The sequence below is a fragment of the Camelina sativa genome, chromosome 17 (genome assembly GCF_030686135.1).
Source record: "Camelina sativa cultivar CO46 ecotype springtype chromosome 17, ASM3068613v1".
In the NCBI taxonomy this organism is placed as follows: Eukaryota; Viridiplantae; Streptophyta; class Magnoliopsida; order Brassicales; family Brassicaceae; genus Camelina; species Camelina sativa.
In genome coordinates, this window is record NC_141896.1 from 15,028,739 (window position 1) to 15,044,487 (window position 15,749).

The 15,749-nt window shown below is 28.9% G+C and overlaps 1 protein-coding gene across 2 annotated transcripts; it reads left to right on the forward strand.

Moving 5' to 3' along the window:
- Positions 1 to 1,615: 1,615 nt before the first annotated feature.
- LOC147923769 (protein EPIDERMAL PATTERNING FACTOR 2) lies at positions 1,616 to 2,653 on the forward strand. 2 transcript variants are annotated; one of them, XM_087497160.1, is made up of 3 exons: positions 1,616 to 1,870; positions 1,975 to 2,039; positions 2,282 to 2,653. In XM_087497160.1, the coding sequence occupies exons 1-3, from the start codon at positions 1,774 to 1,776 to the stop codon at positions 2,483 to 2,485; spliced, it is 366 nt and encodes a 121-aa protein (XP_087353286.1). In that variant the 5' UTR covers positions 1,616 to 1,773; the 3' UTR covers positions 2,486 to 2,653. The 2 variants fall into 2 exon arrangements, with proteins under 2 accessions (XP_087353286.1, XP_087353287.1); XM_087497161.1 differs by having other exon boundaries at positions 1,617 to 1,870; positions 2,285 to 2,653.
- Positions 2,654 to 15,749: the final 13,096 nt, after the last annotated feature.

The window sequence follows — 15,749 nt, forward strand, 5'->3', positions numbered from 1 at the left end:
ATTGGATTTTCGGTTTAGGAAATTTATTAATGTTAATATAATTATGGAGATTGTAAACTTTTGTTATGGAAAATCTCTTGTATATCATTTAAATTTGAGAGATTATAGCATCCATAAAAATAGTTTTGGAGATTTAATGGGTTAAAACTTTAATGGGAAGAGTTGTTTTTGGAAAAATCGGAATGTATAGATGTTGTTAAGATTTTATGACAATAAATGTAACAAATGTTGGTCAATTAAGAAAGTTTAGTATTTGAGTTTCTTTGCAATGTTATTTATGGAATTGTTTTAGGGGTTAATGTTGTAAAAAACATTAAATAAGTAAAAATTAAATAAGTAAAACTTAAAGAGCATAAACCAAAATATACTTCAAAAATGTTAATATAGATTAAATTAGCTTTTTCATTCATATTATTTCCATAGTTTTGCTCAAGAAAATGTCTTTGTCAAATCTTTATCTTCCTAATCAGATACTTTGAAACTAAAGACTTAGCTTGAGGGAGTGTATTAGTTACGAGAGTTCGCTGATAAAACGCATCCGCTAATAGATTATTATTTTTATATATTACAAATACATCAAGTTTACAACCCATACAAAGTAACATAAAGTCTTTGAAGATGATAAATAAAAACATCCTAATTAACCAAAGACTTGACTTTGAAACACGTTAAAATGCTTTCTAGACCAAAGCACGCATTAATCAACGAATTTATTGAACCTAACTGAAAAACTGATCGAAAGTATATGTTACCAAAAACGAATTGAAAATTATGTTAACAAACTCATTCTTTAGTGCTTTTGGAAAAAGGTCATTAAAACCAAGGGCAAGGTTCACGTTTGCTGCGACAGGTTATTTTCAAGATGTCTGAACACTTTTTTGGCTGCTTCTGTAGTTCTCTGCCCTCTCTCATATTGTGAACCTTATGACTGCAATTATTAACTATTGTTACTATTCCATTCGTTACTCCTTTTTTGGTCCCACGCACGCCTTATAAATTTATACCTTATCTATACGTATAAAACCTCTCTCTCTATACATCATACATACATACCACTAACTAATTAACACCTACAATTAATGCCTGCATGTGTAAATCATACATTGCTCATCCTTGGTTTATAATATGATTATGAAATTATGGGATCTTCATTACCCACTAATTTACACATGAAAAACTTTATGAGTTACCAAGACATTTTTTCACTTATGTGAATACAGAATACTTATGGCCGCTTCCTAGTCTTTTAAGTTTTAAACGGTAACACTTTGTGGCTTTGTGCATACTTAATTACTTATGGTATAATACGATGTTCGTTATATCCCAAAAGATAAGTACGACGGTAATTTTGGTTCATAATGCCCTTCCCTACCATATCTCAATTCTCAGGCTTTGTTGGTACGTACGTGTACATATGAACAGTTCACATATTCAAATTTATTCATAGGGCGCGAAACCTGTTCATTGATAACTCTAAAACGAATAAAATCATAATGATTTTTTATCAGAAAATCGACGAGAATCATGTGACCCTTCAAACAGGTGTACCTCTTTTCATCATTTATTATCATAAACACATACCAATTCTTGTCATCTTTTCCTCAACTATATATATCACTTGTTCCACCTTTGTATCATACTTCACACACAACATATACGGTACTAGTTACATTGTCTTCTCCTCTCATCTTCTAGAACTTCTTCTTTAAAACCCCTGTCTCAACCAGAAAGTTTCTGTTTTTGCTTGTTAAAAGAAAACAAATAATATAAAACATGGCAAAGAAGTTTCTCCGCACGTTAATGTTTTGCGTCGTCCTAGTCTTCGCAGCGTGTTCTTTGATCGTTAACTCCATTCGCACGCCGCCACTAAGTACGTCACATCAATCTCTTTTTTTCTTTTTTTTAATCATTTTATTTACTTGGTTATGATTTATATATATTAATATAGTTTACATTCTATATGCTTTTTTGTAGAAACTACGGTCAATGGCGGAGATAAGAAAAACGCCGATATAGAGCAAGCTCAAACTCACCACAAGGTAGGTTTGGTCCACCACCTCGGTGCACTTTACCAAAAAAAAAAAAAAAAAAAAGATATTTTTGTATCATACAATCATCTTTTTCTAAACATAGCAACCGCCTTTGTATTTTATAAATAATTAAATAGCAAACCGTGTTTTGTTTTTTTCCTCCATTTACTTAATTATGAATTTATTCTGTTTTTGTGGTGAGAGAAAAAAAAACAAGAATTTATTTGTATTTTTATTTATTTGTGGTGAAGAAGGAAATAAGCAAAAAAGGAGGGGTAGAAATGGAAATGTACCCAACAGGATCAAGCTTACCGGATTGTTCATACGCGTGTGGTGCGTGCTCGCCGTGTAAACGTGTGATGATTAGTTTCCAATGCTCCGTCGCCGAATCGTGTAGCGTCATCTACAGATGCACGTGCCGAGGAAGATACTATCACGTGCCTTCTAGAGCTTAAAATATCCGCCGTCTATTTTTTTATTGGACGTCTGTGATTAAAAAATATCAGTTTTGGCGGCGAAAATAAAACTCTCTTTTTTTATTGTACAATTTTGTTGGGAACATTAAATTAAAAAGCTATGGGCCCTTTTATTATTAATATTGGGCTTTTTAGGCCTTTCTAAAAGAGAGTTGTATGAATGACACGCTCGAATCAGATGCCTGAGAACCGTCACAACTCAAAGTCAAATGTTTCGGTTGGCTTTTTTTTTTTTTAGTATGTCCGGATGTCCCATCAGACCGTTGAACCAGAAGTCAATGTAAGAGTATACACTTTTTTTAATCCTATGAACAATTTTGAAATTTATATATTTTTACATTAATCTAATGTAACACAACTGAATGCTAAATTTATATAGTTAAAGGCTTAAATCAAACATTAGAATATTTTTTTGCCATTTTCCTATTTGTATGTATTTAAATTGTTTTACCCTCACCTTTTAAAGTTAAGACCAGGCTATGTTATTTGACTAAAACTAAGCTTTTTTAAACACAGAAATGATAATAAAAACTTAAATTTGGCATTCCAATTTTGAAAAAGAAAGCTTGAAGAATATCCAAAAAGACATGGTCAATAGTCGAAGAAAGAAGATAAATGGATGCAACTTGCAGGATTCTTAAATTTTATGATTGACCCAAATTAATGACGTTAATTTTATTTTACATATAGTATTAGAGACTGTGGAAATGGCACAAGATATTTTAAAAAGTCAACATAAAACATCTTAATCTGGAATTTCTGATTTTTTCACTTTTAAGAAATCCGAGTTGAAATACTGTTGTTATCCTATCTTCCTACGCAAAACGTTTGATTTTTTTTTTTTTTAATTAACTTTAAAAGATATTTGTTGTTTCTCTTTTTGGCATGAAAAAAATAAATGATAATTTTAGATAATGAAACTGCCTAAAATTGGAAGGCGGGAAACGAAATCGAACCTAACAATGTGTTTGGTCTCGCAACTAAAAAATTCTCGAGTCGAACAATAAAATCAGTTCATAATTGTATTCACACACGTGTACAATATATATTTGTTTTTAAAAATATGTGCACAAGTATACACGAGAGAGAATCATTCGAAGGATATTCAGTTTTACCGACCAAATAAATGTGACTATGTGACTATGTGACTATGTGACTATATGTTTTTGTTTGGAGTCTTCGATTTTTTTAGCTTTTTTTTCCCCAACTACTGTTAGGTATTTTTACGCTTCACAAACAAAAAAACAGAAAACATAAATGTAACTTAGATTTTACGCATTTGCAATGTCAATTTTTCCAGAAATTATCTAAATAGTTAATCTGCTTTTATGACTTTCAGTAACCACTACAACTAATATTTTTTACAGAAAATAAAATATAAAATGATATAATTTTCCTAGTTATAACTAATAAATATACCATACATCGTTCAAATCATAGAAAAACATGACTAATAGGCTATTAGTAATAGCTATCAATCTTTAGTTATATTAAGACCACTAACAAATTTTAATATCATTTTTAGAATAACCAATCGTATGATTATTTTCTGATTGAGCATTAAATAGTCGAAAAATCTTTGATTCACTTCTTCTGAATATTATCTCAAGCAGTTTTTTTTTTTTTTTTTTTACCTTATCTCAAATCCATCTATGTTTCTATACTGCATTAACAATCTCTTCCACTGATGCTAAAACATAATAGGAAAATCCAAACATAAAATTTTGATGTTCTAATAAGATTTGCTTTGTTAGTCTTAATATATCAAGTTTAAAAAATAAAAAAAATTTGTAAGAAAAGAAATTAATCAATTTCATTTCAAATTCTTATTATTTCAAAGGCAAACATAATAATAACATAAAATCAACTCCTACTATAAACATGTGATTATAAATATGCATATATTTCACAGAAATTTGTTTCAATTTTTCTTATTTAACATGTGATTATAATTATGCATTTATATTTAACATGTGATAATAAATATGCATTTATATAGAAAACTAGAAACAAATGCAGAAAATCTAAACAAAATTCAAACATATTTAAAAATTCTGATTTATTATCATCGTTCAAGTGCTAAAGTATGGGCATGTGTTATATAGTCTTATAGAGATTATGTAGTTGTTTTTTCTACCACGAGAACAAAAATGATTGAAACTATATATATAATAAGGACCGAGAAAAGACAATAGTTTTGTCTTGAAGTGTGACAAGAATTATAAAATTGGCGTGATGGGTAACATGGCTCCATTTTTTTATGTTGAAGACATGAATCTCCGACATTTCGGATTGTAGCAAAAACTTAAAAATTCCGAATTCTCGTTAACACTTTTCCTTCTTGTCACACATCAGCAACACATAATTCACTTGTAATGTGGTTCAACCGAAAATGAATGTGTAAGAATATAGATGTATCCATCTTTACAAATTTAACTAGGATATATCCCGTGCTTTAAGCACGGGTCAACATTTAAAAAAAAAAATTATAATATAATAATAAAATTATTGTTTTATTTTAAAAAAAGTTATTTTGTTTGAGATAATATTTATTTTTAATTGTTATGTAAATCTATTAGTCTATTTGAATAATAATTATTTTAAAATATATAGTATTTTATTTTTGACGTATTATTACACTTTTATATTGTTTGTTTGTTGTATTTGCATCATTATTTTGTGAAATATAAATAGTAATTTTAATATTATAATTGTGAGCAAATAAAAATTATTAATTTATCATTTATATAAATTTAGTTTTACCAACCTGCCAATGTGGAAATTAAAACACACATTTTCATACAATGAGTAAATATATATTCGTTTAAAAAAATTCAAATCACAACATATGAAGAAAAAAATATGCATTTTAAATTATAAGTATTATATGAAAATTCTAAACAATTTGTAAATAAAATAAAATAAAAGTGATAGGAGAATCATAATTTGAAAACTTAACAAAATCTTCGAATTTAGTTATTAAAAATAATTGTATTGTATACTTGGATATAAAATCTTAGTTTTTAAAATTCTGATTGGTTTATATATTTTTGAAAAAATAATTAGTAATTTCGTCCATAATTTATTAGAGAGAGAAAATATTTTTTTAGATTTTTTTAGATTTTTTAATATTTGATATGTGAGTGTTTTTTATTTTTAATTAATTATATTTATTTAAATTAGTTAATTAAGCTTAATTATAAAATTGGCGTTATGGGTAACATGGCTCCATTTTTTTATGTTGAAGACATGAATCTCCAACATTTTCGGATTGTAGCAAAAACTTAAAAATTCCGAATTCTCGTTAACACTTTTCCTTCTTGTCACACATCAGCAACACATAATTCACTTGTAATGTGGTTCAACCGAAAATGAATGTGTAAGAATATAGATGTATTCATCTTTACAAATTTAATGGATTATCCTATTTCAAATTAATATATATATTTTCAATGTCAGCGAATACAATACAATACATTTTATGAATCCCTATACTAAGCAATGGAATTAACAATCTAAGTGATTGTAGTTGATATTTTCTAAAATATAATATGAAAAGCTTTGTTCTTTAACTCTGATTCACAATAACTTTCGTTTTTAAGATAGTTTCATGTAAATATAATGTCATTTTGATGTATTTTTAGTAAAAGAAAAATTATTTTTCTTCCGTTAAAAAGCTGATAATATATATAAGATAAAAACATATTTTAAAATAATAAAAATATATTTAAGTCACTTTTTCATGTTTTAATTAATTAATTTATTTCTTGGAATGAAAGTTATTGACACGAGGATTAACAAACGGATGACATAATAATCTTTTATACGTAGTTTACCAAAAGTGTACACTCTAATATTGGACAAAACGAGAAACATAAATACAAAATATTCAGTATTGAAGTTTCCGTCTATGACACGGACCAATAAGCCAAGGCTACAAATGACGACGTGCAATCATCGGTCTGCCACGTGTTGTGCTAATAGGTAGTCGTGTTCTTCTTCTCCGTTTCAACCATTGATCTCTCAAAACCATCCGAGTCAGTCAAGCTACGTGGTGAGATCTCTATGGACCAGCTACGTTCGTAATGGATCATGGTCGTTCCCCTCCTCAAAACGTATATTCACAAATCACATATCAGTGAATCACCAAACCAATGATTGAATTTATTCTGCATTTGATTGTAACGATTGAATCATTGCTCTATAAAATAATTTTTGTTGTTGAATATTTGTTGTATATACATGTCGTGATTGATTATAAATTATAATATAGATATAGGATAAGATAAATAATTATTTTTTCTTAGATAGAAACATTTAAAATGAAAATTTGGTTAAATAGATAATGTGTATTTTCTTTAAAGATTTATCATCAACCTAGAATAGTTTTGCACTTTTTGCAGATCCGTTTAATTTGTTGATATTATTTTCTGTTTTTATATATATAGTTAAACGATTTAAAAAAACATATATCTTAATTGCAGGAGATGAAATATAGCTTATACTCGATAACATATCTCCTTTTTTGCATTAAGATGGTATCAGTTTTGTTAAAGGTTTATGCAGCAAATCCAATAACACCCCTTTATATTTCAAAATCTCAGGTTAATATAAACTTGACACATATCAAAATCTTGTTAATGACTAATTTTCAAAACTCAACTTTATATATAAAATTTTATTTACATAATTTTCAAATTGAATAGTTTTCGATGCATTAATCATATTCATTAGTATACAATTATAAGCTTGTATATATATGTAGTCTTGTCAGACTACATCACACAAAATGCACACTCTATATATGCGTTCATGAGTAGTAGAATCGAGGTATAAATAACGTTCTATTTGTCAGAACACTATGATAAACAATTTTTTTTTGTTATGACACCAAATTCATATATATTGTTTGACATATTTTTTTTTTTTCATTCACCCAAACTTATATTAGAACTAGAAACATACAAGATAGAGCATATTCAGACACACTTAAATATCAAAGTGGAAAAATAAATCAACTGAACCACAATAAACATACAGAAACAAACTTGAAAAAGCTTGATATGGCACCATGAAAAGTGTCAAGACTAACTATTACAAGAACACCCATGAAAGAAGTAGCAATCAACACATAACTATCGATTGGTAAAGAGATAGTCATCATACATTGTGACGTTAAAAGATCTGCCTCATACACGAACATGAAGACGTCAGAGAAGTGTCCAGTGAAAAACATTCGTGGGATCTGAGCAAAGATTGAACCAACAGAAATGGCTTTAGACTGGACGCAAAAAGTATGGTTACATCGGAGAAGTATCCTGTGAAACAATTCCGCCGAAATTGGACAGAAAACGAACCAACAATCGTGGTTCTAACCTGGGGACAAACTGACCTTGTCTCAACAGCAAGCAAGGACAGGCCACAGAAGTACCTGGTAAACTCGGAGAAGTATCCGATAGATCCAAGCTTAAGACAAACTGGTAATGAAACACTATTAACCACAAGCAAAGAGACCGAGCCAAGCTTCAGAGGAGTTGCGGTTGAGAGAAGGAGGAGGAGAGAATACCACTCTCCATAGAACTGTTCACATTGATAACACAAGCCAGAGGACGACAACAACCAAGCTGAAGTTTACTCGTCGAGAGGATCTGTCGGATCTGGTGGTTTCGGCGGATCAGGAGGAGACAGAAGATTCACCAGCAACACCGGATCTGGTGGCCTTGGACAAGAAGAACTCACCACTAACAACATAACAATCTTGACAAGAGAAATGGAGATGGGAACAAGGGTCACCGGCGTCGAAGATCTACCGACAGAAAAAGAGAAACAGTCCTTCGTGATCCTTGGACGGACCCGAGATAGGCGAGCAACTTTGATTAGGCGGCCAGGAGGAGGGTGGAAGGACACCGGTGAATGAGAAACACCATAGCATCAACGAGCGGTTGCAGATCTGGGATTATGTGGTGATGAAATTATTTTTTCTCTAGAGAGGGAAAGGTTCTTCCGAAACTTGGAGAGAGATCCCGAGAGAGAACATGGGCTTCTCACGGAAGAGGACTGACGAAAATCCGGTGGAGGGTGGTCGTTAGGAGATGCAGTTGAAGGCTTGCAGCGGCCACCTTGGTTTTTGTGCCTAGGAGAGAACTAAGACCATCTCCAATGGTTTTCTCTATTTTTTTCCTCTATAATAGAGGATCTCTATAATAGAGATGAGTTTTACTCCAATGAGTTTTCCTATTTATTACTCTATAAAAGAATATTCTAAATAGATACTATTTTTATTTACAATTAACACCTTTTATTTACAAAAATTGCAAATTAACTCATTTTACTTTAAATTTTGTATCACTAGGTGCTTCCCCACGCAACGCGTGGGTTGTGGTGTAGTTGGCACTTCTTGTTTTTTTTGGTCTTTTTCATTTTCTCTTTTGTATTATTTCGTTTTAATTAGGCATATACGGGGTTTGCCATCACTTTTATTTATACACTATATGTTTATACCATTTCGTTCAGATGTGTATAATTGTGGCGTTTACTTTTTATGAATTATGAAGATGTTGTTTCTTACTTTTGAGGATCCAATCTTATCATTGTATAATATTGTTTCCAATACATTTATTGTATTATATATTTTCTAATTAACTGCTTATGTAAACCCTTCATACGTTGATGTTGCAATAATAAGTTATTTTTTTAAAATATCTTCCGTGTAAGTGATTATGTTTGTATGCCCATGTTTTGGTCTAATATCAATAAGATCGTTTCTGTTTTTCTTTAGTTGGCTTTGAAACCAATATTGAGTTAAGCAAATAATGGGTCGAATTATGGTGTTAATAAGTAATATAAATTCTTATGTATATATATTGTATATATGTGACTATAAATTTAGCTAACTAAAAATTATGTAATATTTAAATACAATATTACAATAGGAGGAATGAATTAATGTACAATTATTGGATAGGAGAATGTTTACTATAAGATGGTAATCCAAATTAGATAATGGAGATGAATCTTTAAAAAATAGAACAATATAATATCTATATATATATAATACTTTCTAAATTAAAATATAGAATCAAACTCTTACAACACATATGAGATATAACAACATTTGATATTGGTGGGAGAGGAAGAGAGAATGATTACTTATAAGATAATAATCCAAATTAGATAAAGGAGATAAATCTTTTAAAATAAGAACAATGTAAAATATATATCATGTAGTCTCTAAAATTAAAATTTAGCATTAACAATTTACAATGATATTTCATTTTTTTTTTACAACCCATACAACAAAAATAAGAAATCAAAAATAACCAAAAAAAAATGAAAAATGATTTGAGGTATTGTTAAAGAGAATGAGAGAATGTGAAAATGAGATAGTAAAAGAATGACAATATGAGAGAATGATAGATTGAGAGAATGCTTATTTATATGATAAGAAATGATGGAAGTTACATTTAGAACTATGGAGTTACAATAGTAATTTATTGTGTTTGAATAGAATTGAGTGGTAGAATATGATTAATGCATAATTTATTTTATTTTCAGTTATAATTTTATTTTAATGTGTAAGTTAAATGTATTGTGTTTATTGGATCTTAAATATTGTTTAAAGCAATTAGAAAGCAAATAAAAAAATAAAAAAAATTAGAAAACATTAAATGAAAATCAACCAATAAGGAGAGACCAAAACCTTACTTTTATATATATGATATATTGCTTTCAACTTTGAAATGAGAAATATATTATAAACAATAATTTTACATGAGAAATATATTAATTTTCTCTTGAAAGATAATAAGTTAGTAGGAGGAATGAATTAATGTATAATTATTGGATAGGAGTTACATTTGAGTTAAATGGAGTTACATATCTTTAATTATAAATAAATATTTTAATTTTTTATAACCTAAAATAAAAGGAATACCAAGTGGCTGAATCAAAATTCACATGATTTGGTTGTTTGTTGATATAAACTCAACACTTACACATAATATTTCAAAATAAAAAATATTACTTTTTAAGTGACAAACTAAATTAGTTTTCTTATAAAATTATATGATTTTCTTCAATCTCAATAATTTTTAAAATCCCAAGGATAACTTATATTTTTTTGGTTTTCACTCATCAATTTAATTTATAGTGCTAGATTTCATACTAATGGTTTCATCTTTAGAGAATTTAGTGAAATGATATTTTTAAAATTATATTTTATTTTTATATTTAAGTTCCAGTTGAATATGTTTTGTTTTTTGGATCATTTTTTATTTTGATTAAAGACACAAAAAAACCAATTGTTTAATTATGTTCTTTTTGTTTTCAAAAACCTCAAATCATAAAAAATATATATAGATATATTATATTGATCTCTGCAGATTTAACAATTGGATCACAAAACAAAATAGTCTTTATAAATGGATAAATGAATAATTATATCGATCTTTAAATATTATATTGATCTTTATAAATTATTTAAAATGATACATGAATATGTGAGATAACCAGAGACATAATAGATAATTACATATGGATCATTTCAACTTCACGATCTTATTGTGTGGTGAATATTGTAAGGAAGTATGAAAATAATGACTTATAAGATGTTAATATAAAATAGAAAATGGAGATAAACATTTTAAAAGATTAAAATAAATATATAAGATATACATATCATACAAACTCTAAAACTAAGCTTTTACAATGATATTTGATTTGATTTTTTATAATCCATACAACAACAATAACAAAAAAAATACAAAACAAAAAAGAGATTTGAGAGTAGTGGAAGAAGATGAGAGAATGAAAGAGTGATAGACTAAGAGAATAAGATAATGAGTATTTATAGGAAGAGAAATGATGAAAATTACATTTAGAAAAATGAGAGTTACAATTCTAATTTATTGTTTTGTTTTAATACAATTGATTAATACAACTTAGTGGAGAAATAAAGTTAATGCATAATTTATAGGGAGAAGCTATAAAGATTTCAGTTTTATATTAAGTGAGTTAAATGTAAAAATTAATTGTTTTAAATTTGTGTTTTAATATAATTCTTTTTGTTCTTATAAAATTATATGAATTCTTCAATCTCAATAATTTTAAAATCCCAAGGATAACTTATATTTTTGGTTTTCACTCATCAATTTAATTTATAGTGCTAGATTTCATACTAATGGTTTCATCTTTAGAGAATTTAGTGAAATGATATTTTAAAATTATATTTTATTTTTATATTTAAGTTCCAGTTGAATATGTTTTGTTTTTTGGATCATTTTTTATTTTGATTAAAGACACAAAAAACCAATTGTTTAATTATGTTATTTTTGTTTTCAAAAACCTCAAATCATAAAAATATATATATATATATATATATATATATATTATATTGATCTCTGCAGATTTAACAATTGGATCACAAAACAAAATAGTCTTTATAAATGGATAAATGGATAATTATATTGATTTTTAAATATTATATTGATCTTTATAAATTATTTAAAATGATACATGAATATGTGAGATACCAGAGACATAATAGATAATTATATATGGATCATTTCAACTTTATGATCTTATTATGTGGTGAATATTGTAAGGAAGTATAAAAATAATGACTTATAAGATGTTAATATAAAATAGAAAATGGAGATAAATATTTAAAAGATTAAAATAAATATATAAGATATACATATCATACAAACTCTAAAACTAAGCTTTTACAATGATATTTGATTTGATTTTTTATAACCCATACAACAACAATAACAAAAAAAATACAAAACAAAACAAAACAAAACAAAAAAAAGATTTGAGAGTAGTGGAAGAAGATGAGAGAATGAAAGAGTGATAGACTAAGAGAATAAGATAATGAGTATTTATAGGAAGAGAAATGATGAAAAATTACATTTAGAAAAATGAGAGTTACAATTCTAATTTATTGTTTTGTTTTAATACAATTGATTAATACAACTTAGTGGAGAAATAAAGTTAATGCATAATTTATAGGGAGAAGCTATAAAAGATTTCAGTTTTATATTATGTGAGTTAAATGTGAAAATTAAATGTTTTAAATTTGTGTTTTAATATAATTTTTTTTTTGTTAAAATTGCATTGCCAAGTGGACCAATAAGGAGAGACTGAAACTCTACTTTTATATATATGATTTTCATAAAATTATCTTTTGCAAATGGTAGTCTTAATATTTTGTAATAAATATTTGTACTTAAATTTATATTATTATTTCTTAAAAATACTTATTTATTTTGGTCATAAATAAAAGAAGTTAAAATTAAGAGGACTACTTTGCAAATAAAATAGTTCAACTCTATTTATAGAGGAAAAATAGAGTTTCTCTATTTATAGAGATAAAAAATAGAATCTCTATGATAGAGATAAAAATAGAGATGGATTGGAGCAAAAATTACTCTATAATAGAGTATAGAGACAAAAATAGAAGACCATTGGAGATGCTCTAAGACGAACGGTACTTGTTTGACACCTATTAAAAATTATTTTAGATAAGTGTATCAAAAATCAAGAAAATCCATAATTAAACTAAAAAAGTTGATTAATCTCTAAATATGATATATATATCTATACACACACACAAAATATTTTTAATATTAGTTTACATGGTTACAATTAAATTATATTAGGATTAACATATGATTGATGTTCATATCAACTTTAATAATAATGCTTTTTATTTTTCTGGTGTTTATGGTATCCAAATTCAAGACAAAGACATTTTTTTGGAATTACTTAGAAAACTTGAGAACAACTAGAAGTGGCCCTTGAATGAAATAAGGTGATTTCATTGAGATCACTTGTAACTCAGAGAAAGTTGGAGGACCTCCAAGAGAAGAATGAACATTTAGAAAATTTAATCACATGATTTTTGTATGTGATTTAGTTGACCTCAAGTCAAAAGGAGATATGTTTTCTTGGGTAGGAAAACGACGTAATTACACTATCAAATGCTGTTTCGATAGAGTTATGGTTAACTCTGAGTGGGCCTCTCTTTTCCCTACTACAGAAGCTGAATTTTGGGAGTTCAATGGTTATGATCATAAACGAATCCTTACAACCATCAGTCCTCCACAACAACCTATCACAAAGTCTTTCCGTTTTGATAAACGACTCACTGAGATTGATAATTTCGCTCAAATATTCGATAGTGGTTAAAACTACGGTAAACAAAATAGCGATTACTTCATTTGTGACCAAATCAATATTGTAGACGAGTGATGACAAAAGCGAAACATGCTGCAAAGATGAATTCTGCAAAATGAAGAAACTACTATCAAAAGGAAATAAATAGAGATATGAAAAGCATCCACAAAAATCATCGACGCCACATATCAAGACTTCAAGAAGAACTTAGCAAGGCTTATCGAGATGAAAAATATTACTGGCATAATAAAAGCAGAAACCGGTGGTTACACTTGGGTGATCGTAACTCAGGTTTTTTTCATGCTAGCACGAAAACTAGATATGCTATGAATTGCATATCTATTATACAAGATTTAGACAACAATCTCCACATTGGAGACCAAAAGATAGGCAGTCTCGTCCAGCCCCACATTCCCAAGATACAAAAGTATTGGGCCTCCATTTTTTTTTTTGAAATTTTTAGTAAAAAAGTTAGGCCTAATTAAATATTTTCATTGCAAATAATAGGCCCCATTTTTCAAAAAGTTTAAGATTTGTCTCAATTTTTAATCTTTGTCTGTTTATTATTGCAAAAATAGGCTTCTATTTTATGAACATTTAAGATTTTGTCTCAACTTTTAAATTTACCTATAAAATCTATTTTAAAAACTGTTGTGTATTGGGTCCCATTTTTTGCTGGCCAGCACTAAACATAGGTGATCATGCTCAAACGTACTTCAAAAGCGTTTACACTTCCAGTAGGACACCTGTGTTGCCGGTTGACTTTGGCGACTTCCCTCTAGACTAACACACAAGATAAATGTTGGATTGACTAAGGAATTTACAGATGCAGAGATATATGAGGTGGTATCTTATATTGGCGACGATAGAGCACTAGGGCCTGCTGGCCTCATAGCTAGATTCTATGAACATTATAGGGATATCATTAGTCCATATATAATAAGAGAAGTAAAATATTTCTTTGCCACTTCCTACATGAAATCTGGTATAAACCACACCAACATCTGCATGATGCCAGAGACTACTGAACCAACAACCTTATCAAATTATAGGCCTATTACACTTTGCAATGTCTTATACAAAATCATTTCTAAAATGCATGGTCAATAGGTTAAAAAACCATTTAAATGCTATTGTTTCAGATACAAAAGCTGCCTTTATACCAGGAAGATTAATAACATATAATGTTATGATCGCCTATGAAGTAGTGCATTTTTTAAAATCAGGAAAGCATATATCAAAGAATGATGTGGCCATCAAAACAGATGTTACCAAAGCATATGATATGGTCAAATGAATATCTCAGAGGTTACAATGTATACTTGGTTTCTCAAAAAAATAGATAGAGTGGATTATGTCTTCAGTTTGATCTGTTAGCTATTCAGTTCTAATTAGGGTCTGAATGGTTACAACAGTCGGGATGGACAAATACGTCTGCGGATTAATCCGTTCTATTTTTAGTGTGGACAACAAACCACTGCGGTCCAACTCTATTTGTATGCAAAAGCGGTCCGTAGTTGGTTCGTTGCGGTTTTATCTCTGTTTTTCTGGACCGCATTACTGCGGAAAAGTTTAATGAATGGTAAATAAAAAGTGGTCTACTCCGCAGATGGATTTGTCTGCCCCAATCGCTGCAACCGTTCACACCCTTAATGGTTCACCCCATGGTATGGTTGTCCCTGAAAGAGGTATATGTCAAGGAGACCCATTATCACCGTATTTATTTATACTTTGTACGGATATAATAAGTCACATCATCAAAACGAGTCAAAGATGGAGACATTTGAGGTGTTAAAATGTAACAACCCGTCCCGTTGACCCCACTAGCCCACCGCTAGCTTTGCCCCCATAGGCCCGAAGCTGGCCCTGCAGGGCATCGATCCTAACCCCTCACTGGGCAAATGGAACTATTCATCCAAATCCATAGTAAGTTATTGTGTACCAGGCGTTCCTTGAACCCTGGTCCCCTACCCTTTAACAACCTTCCCACAGGACAAGTTGCCACCAATTGACCTGCAGATCATTGGTGACAGCTTGTCCTGTGGGAAGGTTGTTAAAGGGTGGG